Source organism: Haemaphysalis longicornis, unplaced genomic scaffold (assembly GCF_048455015.1).
Source record: "Haemaphysalis longicornis isolate Haplotype H1 unplaced genomic scaffold, Haemaphysalis longicornis Haplotype H1 scaffold_6, whole genome shotgun sequence".
In the NCBI taxonomy this organism is placed as follows: Eukaryota; Metazoa; Arthropoda; class Arachnida; order Ixodida; family Ixodidae; genus Haemaphysalis; species Haemaphysalis longicornis.
In genome coordinates this window covers 18,991,503-19,000,486 of record NW_027526407.1, presented here as the reverse complement: position 1 = coordinate 19,000,486, position 8,984 = coordinate 18,991,503, and the positions used below count along the sequence as shown (strand labels likewise).

General features: G+C 43.8%; 1 protein-coding gene across 6 annotated transcripts in view; it reads right to left on the bottom strand.

Annotated features, from left to right (window-relative positions):
* Window positions 1-975: 975 nt before the first annotated feature.
* Window positions 976-8,984, bottom strand: part of LOC144142276 (TNF receptor-associated factor 3-like) — a 45,619-nt gene continuing 37,610 nt past the window's right edge. For 5 of the 6 annotated variants that reach the window (XM_077673650.1, XM_077673649.1, XM_077673653.1 and 2 more), the window contains 3 exons: window positions 8,696-8,818; window positions 4,908-4,973; window positions 976-1,312 (listed from right to left, as the gene is read on the bottom strand). In XM_077673650.1, the coding sequence (XP_077529776.1) occupies window positions 1,178-1,312; window positions 4,908-4,973; window positions 8,696-8,818 (324 nt within the window). In that variant the 3' untranslated portion in view covers window positions 976-1,177. The remainder of the gene's footprint in view (window positions 1,313-4,907; window positions 4,974-8,695; window positions 8,819-8,984) is intronic. The other variant, XM_077673652.1, reaches the window with a different exon arrangement.

The following is an 8,984-nucleotide window of genomic DNA, read 5'->3' as shown; positions in this document are numbered from 1 at the left end:
CGATGCAAGCTTCCTCGCTTGCTCCTGGAGTAAGCGGTTACTAACCATCCTGCCCGCCACCCTGTCTTCTTGTAGACATTAAACAACTCCGTCCTCAATCTCCTCGGAAAACACAGGTCGACCGCTGTTCAAATACCGCTTAAGCTTTCCTTTGCCCTGTCACTCCTGAAGGAGAGTTTCTTACGTAGAGTTCCACTGCCTTACTTGCTTAAGGTTCAGCCTAATCGGGCGTGCGGTCTTACTCACGTTGTTGCCGGCCTTTCAGTGCCATTCGACAACCTCCACTTTCTTCTCCACGGTGAAGCGTTGCCGCATCCTTCCGTTCCTACTTCGCGGCGAAACACGACTGACCGGAACGTTCAAGGATGCGTGGTGGTCGCGTTTCGGGTTCGGTATTTCGCTATGGTTCTACATGTGTGCGGGCTGCATTGCCAACCTAAACGTGCACATGTTATTTTTATATCCTGTGACCTGTTATCGCAGCCGGGTTTCAGGTTCCTGTGACCTGTTATCGCACCCTAGCCACGCTAGCTAACCTCGTTTCCGCGGGTGTTATCCCCGGCTAGAATGATGCTATTGTCAGGGGTGGGTTAACTTTCGCTGTTTTTGAAAAAACTCGAAAATCATGCCAAAACCAGGGATGGGTTATCTTTCGGGAGTGGGGCATTTCTCGGGATTTTACGGTATATCCCAGTTGAGAGAATATCTTCGTTGTTCATTATAATCCTTGATACAAACGGTTACCTGAAGCCGAGCAATAGCCAAGAAATGGGAATGGTGACTGTCTATTCCAAGTTAAAAGCAGTATAACGTATGCGCTTCAATAAATTTAGACCCACGAAGAACATCGAACTGATGCGATTCAGCATTTGTTGCTGAAATCATAAAAGCATCATGTCTGACAAATGCATAACATTGAGCATAAGCCTTGGTACCCCCTAGGTCGACACTACGTTCCCGAAATCGGATACTTGATGATTATTCCCCACAACTTTATTTATCGTTACCTTCGTCGTTGAAAACAAGTTCTTGCAACAGTAGAAGTCTAGGGCACTCAGTATGCATACCGCGAGAACACTCGTTACTGCGAAGTTTATTGAAAAAAAGATTTTAAAGAGGCAGAAAAGTTAACTCATAGTCGCTTGACACGCGCGCTTTTCGGTACCGGACGACAATGCTATTTCAAGCCTGCCATACTCTGAAACAGTTGCTCAAGTGGCTTTTGAAAGACCCCGTTCGTTTCTTCTAATTTTGCCAGCCTTCTCTCCAGCTCAGGTTCCTTCCTTGGAGCCGCAGCCTTGTCCCTCAGATCCTGTGCACACACCAAAAAAGCGTTTGATTTGAATCATACGTGCAGATACAAGCATCCGTATAGCTATAAGCTGCATTGTTCAGACGTAATATTACCTATTCGCCCAAGCTACTATATAAACCGGTACACAACTTTTACAACAGCGCTGAACAACATCTGAACATAAAAACCCCAGCGCTGCGTAGAGTTCCACATCCCGATTTCCCACAGCGTACTTTATAAATAAGTAATACTTTGTCACACCACAGGAAAGGGACTTGACACGAATTCCAGCTTGGAGGACAAGTGTGGTCGGTCACTTCTAGGTTGTTTTTAATATTCGATATGTACTTCTCCAAAAAAAAACTACTTTTCCCCTCTAAATTTATCGCATGAAGCACTGTAAAAGGTTAAGGCTATGAAATTCATCATAAGCAGCTGTAAGAGACAACGCACTACTTCGCTTTTGTAACACGCATTACACAATGTACGAGGAACCAGCGCCTTTTGAGGAGATGTAACAGGCAATATAAACAATATATCTTTACCGTTTTGTTTCAATAAATGCCGAATTGCTTTCTCAAGTTACATTTCGTACGTCAAATCTGCACGCAAGTGTAGATGCACTCAAACCACCCCGAGAAAAATTATACTTCAAAGGCAAACGTCTTGCTTGCACTACATTGATTAAAAGTTAAGCATCGCGTTCGTAAAAATGAGCAGGAAAATGCATTGAAAACAAAATATCATGGCCAGTAAGAGGCTACCGCATTGTCAATAGCATAGTAATGAGAATACATACAGTCACAATCATCCTACAAATATCTAGGTGTCACATTGTCTTGCGGTCTTACTTGGAATGCGCATATTACTAACGTCATTTCATCCGCAAACAAAACACTTGGCTTCCTAAAACGTCACCTACGCCATGCGCCCCCTCACGTAAAGTTACCAGTCCCTCATCAGATCAAAACTTGAATATGCCTCCGCCATATGGAACCCGCCCCAAACATATCTCATAAATGATCTTGAATCTGACCAAAATCGTGCCGCCCGATTTATTCATTCCCTGTACTCGTACAACATTAGCGTTTCATCCTTGAAAGCACAATCTGGCTTATCACCACTTTCTGTCCGCCGCCGTATCGCCACCCTTTCCCTCTTTCACAAAATTTTTCATTCTTCACTAAATGTAGCCCCCTACATCCTTCCCCCGACATACATTTCACACCGCACCGGCCATCCACTTCAAGTGTCCCGTTATCGTACCAGAACTATCACCTTTTCCGCTTCTTTTTTTCCGCGTGCAGCCAAAGATTGGAACGACCTTCCCTGCTCCATTGTTTCAACCACCTGCCCATTAAATTTCATAGCAAATGTCAGTAGTCACCTGTGTTATAGAACTAATGCGTTCAAATGTGTATTTTTCTGTATATCCACCCCTTATGTAATACCCCCCAGTGGGGTCCTTAAGGAAATAAAAATGAAATGAAATGAAATGAAATACATTGCGTTTTAGCCATTGATAAGCTGTTGAATACTACAACTGCAATATTTGGTACACAATGCGTAAATCAGCACCCACGTGGTCGTCGTTGCAGAAATAAACTGAGACAATAATAATGAAAATTAGTTGATTATTACCGCTACAGTCCTCAATTCAAAAAGTTTTTTAGAAAACATAAATGTAAATTCACTGTGAATGCGAGCTAGAGTTACCGACTACCATACAAAGATTATTTTTGGCATCGCAACAACTAACTACAGTTTGAAGATAATGACAGGAAGATTAATTCCGAAATTGCAGTGGAAATATATCGTACCTTAATACATGTATTACCACCACAAGCAAGTCAGGTTAGTTTAGCAAAGCATTTGATATCTCCAACGTGGATCAACCTGGATGGCTGCCTATGCTCCCATTTATATAGCGGTTTGACTTGAATTGGCCCCATGTGATTTATTATGCGCCTTCCATCGCATACTGGTGCAAGTCACTGGTACCCCAGACAACTCTAACTGTGGAGCAGTTCTAGATCTGACCCTAACGCGAGTGTCTCCTGGCATCCCGTCAATCTCTCTGGCGAGTAAATATCCTAGGGCCTCCATACGTTCATGCAAGACGGCCTATACCACCGCGAAAAAATATCTTCTGAGCAATGCACTTGTGATTAGATGCGAAATCTGCTTTAACGAGATCGGTTTAAGCGGGGCTTTTTTAAGATTACTTTCTCACCTTTTGTGTTGTACAATAATGCATAGGCATCGACAGCGGTAGGGTAATTACAGAAAACGGCTGTTATTATAGATTTACTGAGAGTATAAAAACAGAAATTACAAGAACATTAGCTCCTAAGACGACTCTACCATCACGCGGAGTTTCATTTAGAGTCATAATTGGTTATTTCAGAGTAAAATGGTAGAAGTCATAGACTTACTGTTTGCTGTAAATACATAGCTATCGAAGGACAGAGCATGGTTACAGAAAATGTCTGAAAGTTTTGCTTTAGATGAACTATCCCGAAACACATTGTACGACAATTAGCCGCTAGAAGGCTAACGTTAAGCACAACAGCTTCTCTGGTCATTCTTTATTTATTTATTTATTTATTTATTTATTTATTTATTTATTTATTTATTTATTTATTTATTTATTTATTTATTTATTTATTTATTCGGGTTACCCCTAAAGGCCCTCTAGAAGAGGGTATTACATAGGGGGGCCAATACCCCATGGTGTGTAAACTAAAACAACAAAAAAAAGGAAAAAAAATTGTGGAAGAGAACTGAATAGTGGAAGAGAACTGAATTGTTTCGCAATATTGAGCTAATAATATAACAGAAACATATGCAGCTGAAAACCCGATGCTATATAAAACAAAACTACGAATTGTTTAGTATTATGAGCGTAATTTTTTCGTCATTACTGATTGATTGTGAGGTTTAATGCGCCGACACTGCACAATCGATGAGGCGGGCCGTTGTAGAGGGCTTCGCATTAATTTTGGCCCTCTGGGGGTCTTTACCGTGCTGCGAAATCATGAACACACTGGCGTTTTCACTTCTCCCCTCCGTCATTTTCATCATTCTTACACTTTTTTTCCTTTACATTGGACAGCAATAAGCCTGAACTGAAGGCGGTACTGCTTTATTGGTTAGTTTTAACAAGTCCGAATCGTAATGTAGACGGAAAGAAAAAATGCTTCTTTGTGAAGAAACACGATTGTGTGGAGTGATTCTTAGAACCCAACCATGGAGATAAAGTAAGTGGTTACCGGTATTCGCGTACAGCGCCAAACCAGGCGGCATTATGTCCTAGTTGTAATGACGTTACGCTGATTGGTGACTGCGGATTTGCGTTTACAAGGTAGGCCATCATAAGGGAGGGAAGAATTCGTGGTTTGACGTCTATTGAGTGAAACCCCGTTGCCACGCTTGAGCGAGGCGTTGGCTTTTCTTGTAAACGTGATGACGTGCAAAGGAACTCGCTGTTTATATAGCCAAACGTTTGTCGGCATACCGTCTGATCGGAAAGGATGCTTTAAGTAGATTACTGGTCACGAAGGATAATAAAAATATACAAATGCCGTTAGTGGCGCCTGTCAAATATACATACTTTTATCTCTTCGCCGAGGTCTCTGGTTCTGCCTTCCACGTTGAGCAGCACCAAATCATGCTCATTCTGCAATGTAAACCAGGCATTCGATATACAAGGATGCAACATTGAAGAACAGAAATATTCTTCACAAGGAGGTTAACACCTTGGTGTACGGGAAGGAACATAAAACAGCAACCTCCTGTGTGTGTTCGGAAGCTATGGGCCTATGTTTACAGTCTATATCTGCGGTGCAAAATGTATTTAGGAGTAGTGATAATTTCTGACATTTTATTTACCTTCAACATGACTGTAACGCCAACTGTTGCAAAATACGGCCATTGTGCGTCTGAAGTGGCGTAGCAAGATCTTTTTTCTGAGCTAAGTGTGGGTTACCAGGCGCATTTTTTGTCATACCGGCGGAGGATAATTGCGAGTTTCAAGCCGTGCGCGCGGTGGAGACGTGTACGTGGTCGACCTCTTTCTTCACCTCCTAGCAGCCACGTCCGTAAAGGCAGCTCGGAACTATTGATTACAATCCACAGCTACTGGGGCTGTCGTATTGTTAGGGACAGAACGAAAAATAAAGACTTTCCACTCAACATGAAAGCTGACGGAAGTGCAGAGAAAGTGATTCGCCTTAATAGGCTGTCGCGCCATTACAGCTCACTGCTACCACCCAATTCAATTCAAATTTCCCGCCTTCGCAGTGCTCGCGCGCGCAGTGACAGAACCTTCCCCAGCGGAAGTTCTTTTTGTGCTTGGTTTCCCTCCGGCACACTGCACTGCCGCTTTCTTCCGCTTACTATCGTAAAAACCAACCCAACGAGTGTTACTAGCTAAATGAACGCTGGCGCTTCAGGTTAATTACGTATATTTTGCCTCAAGTGTAGCTGCAGTTTACTTTGCGCTAAACAATGGGTAGATGTATGACAAGCGCCAGTGGTTCAAGAGTTTCTTATGTTTATGTGAACCGCTTGGCCTTCGAAGGCTCTGGGGTATGCCGCGACGACAGCCGCTAAGACGAATCGGCGTGTGGCTCTACAAGGATACAGCGAGCGAGCTACTACGACAAGGCGAATACCTGAAGTTCTATGCACTTAAAACGCCATTACTACGGCTCCTGGGGCCGCATACCTTGGGCGCCTACACGCGTCTCGTTGATGTTGTGTATTATGCTCGGAAGGAGCAACGCCCTTATGGCCACACAGCTCTCTCCGGGCGTTGAATAGGCCACCCCAGCGTGTTTCGTTTCTTTTTTGACCACTGAATTTGGGAGACGAGGTAATCGTGCGGAGTGCGGTGAGGCTGCGTTTCCGTTACATTGGTTAGAAAATCTAAACGGACGAATAAATCTGCGGCGATACACACAGTGGACGATGGGTGTTAAATTATCGCGCATGAAGTTTAGTGTGCTGTAGTTACACAATAGAACTGCGAGTCTTCGCGTAACCCAAACGTATTGTCTTTGTTGCTTATGGCGTAACTAGGTACGAGTCGATCTCCGAGGTTGCTCGCTCAGGCATTAACTGAGTCTATCGCTGAGACAGTATAATTCATCATTTGTAAATACAGTTCTCTATGTTATTATCCCGTCATCGTCGTCTTCTCGTCGGGTCTTCTTCATCGACATCACTACCATGTTCCGTAGCTAAGGGTTGCCTCGCTGATAAAACGAACCCCCAACAATCAACAACGTTTGAATTCTGTTTCACTTCCGAATCATGTATGTTTTGCCTTTTTTTTCACCGCAGATCGTTCACCACACACACGCCGCAATTTTTTTCCCCACCATGAGGCGATTCTTTGTTAGATTTGCAAGGTGACTGCAAGCTTACAAATATTTGGCGTTTCCACCAATAGCTTCGCCGATACACACGTCTGTACACAGAAATTCAATTTGAAGATTCTCTCCTGCACAAAAAATACTACGTTTCAGAGAACCCAGTTTCTACCTAAAGCCGAATTTCTTCCACTTGGCTGGAAGATATGCCATTAGGCAACTGAGATGGCGTTTCAGATATATGTGAATAGCCATATGTGAATCAACTAGCATAAATGAAGAACAAGGGTTCCCCATTATCTAACGATGTTCCGGACTGCGTAAGACTCTCACTCTGCGGTTTTATATATGAACCGTTTTGTTCATTACTTCTCCAACGTCAGGCGGTGCATGTCACTTGCCCAGGTAAATGATTTGCTGTTCCAGTGCAATACTTTTCGTTTAAAAGGGCTGGCATATTCTTACACCTTTTTTTCAACAGTAATTTTACCAATGTTTTTGTCGGGCTTTGGTTCAAGTGTAGGTCGCTGCGTTTATGTTATAGTGCAGGCGAAATGAAATTCGACATGCTTGCGATACCTAGAAGGCGAATAATTACAATTGCCAGGTTTAGTAATTAAACGAAACTGATGTCTCTCCATAACAATGACGCCAACTGTTACTATAATAAAAAGAGGTGCAGCGGACAATAGCATTTAAAGCAGTGGCGGCTTTAAATGGCTTTATCACGGCTTGGCCACTTCGTGACCAAGCATTTAAAGCAGTGGCGGCTTTATCACGGCTTGGCCACTTCGTGACCAAGCCGTGATAAGCCGCGCAACCTATTTCTGGGATCGGCGGACGCTAACTTAATATACCGCCAAGAAAGGAGCCAGCGCAATTGAAGCCATTCCTCTGCATTCTCGTTTGCGCCACCGAACTGCTAACGAGCCTTTCAAACACTGATCACATTTTCACCATTCTACCTGTTACTTCACTCCTGACATCTTGTAGCACGAAATCAGATAGTTGTGTTATTTTCGGCTGAAAACACCTTCGGGAGCTCCAAGAACGTTTATTGAGTTAAGAAAAGCTAGCGTTTTCTTAAAAAATTCCCCGCATTTCCCCGAGGGGAAGAATGTGAAAGTGCGCATGCACGAGTTGAATTTGCGCGGTTCGGTAATGTTCGCGAAAGAGAGATCACACACACACACACACAACTACAAAGAAAGAAATATGCATTTATTCACAGACACCTATTTGTGTTGTCGTTGTACTTGATTGCTAGAGCGGATCTCAGCTTTGAAATTTCGTGTGAGTACTCCTTTAAGCAGGTGCATTAGCCCTTCTCACGCCCGATTCTTGGCCAATCCCTCACGTGGGTATGTGCCATGTCAGCTGCCAGGCAGCGCGCGCCCATCTCCCCCCGTTGCCTAGGAAGACGAGGAGATTCCTGGCCAATCCCCCACGTGGGTATATGCCATGTCAGCGGCCAGGCTGCGCGCGCCCATCTTCACGTGCGCGGACATCGCCGGTGGACGCAGGTTCAGGGTCGCTTAAGAAGTCCATTGCACTTAAAAGACATTATTTTAGTTTGCGTTATGGCTCCTGTAACCGCGTCTTCAGACCCATACAGAAATCCCAGCTAGCACTCTCCGAAACAATTTTACTTGTGTGTCCGCACATCTCATACTACTCAACGTGAAACTAATTGTTTACTCGCAACAAGATACAACTTGACCCCAAAATTGTAATAGCGTTTTAATTTATTGAAAAACTTATTTATTTATTTATTTATTTATTTCTTATTTATTTATTTATTTATTGTGAGGCCTTACGCGCCGACGCTACGCAGGGGATAAGGCGTACTGTAGTGTAGAGCTCCGGATTATTTTTACCACCTGTGGATCTTTAACATGCGCCGAAATTTCGAACACACGGGCGTTTTTGCTCTACGCCTCCATCAGAAAAGCGGCCGCCGAGGCCGGGAACCCAACCCAGTAAAGGGTTTTCACTAGACTCGTATGTTTCCCGAGTCGTTGCCCACCTGCTTGTCCTCTATGCTCTGCAACCTCCTCTGCAACATCGTGTCTTCAGTAAGTCCATTAGCCACCTTCTTCTCCACGCACTTAAGCCTGTCCTCCAGCCTCTTCTTCTCCTCACTGAGCCGCTTGAAATACAAAAAAAGAGGGCATAAAAGAAGTGCTCTTGTGTTAAGACCACCAGCTTTACTTTTGTAATCACGAACAGAGTGCTTGGATGTCAGTAATGGTCAAGCGACATTTTTGTACGTGCGCCATCTGGCTAAGCTCATACATGAACCCTAGACCGTACGA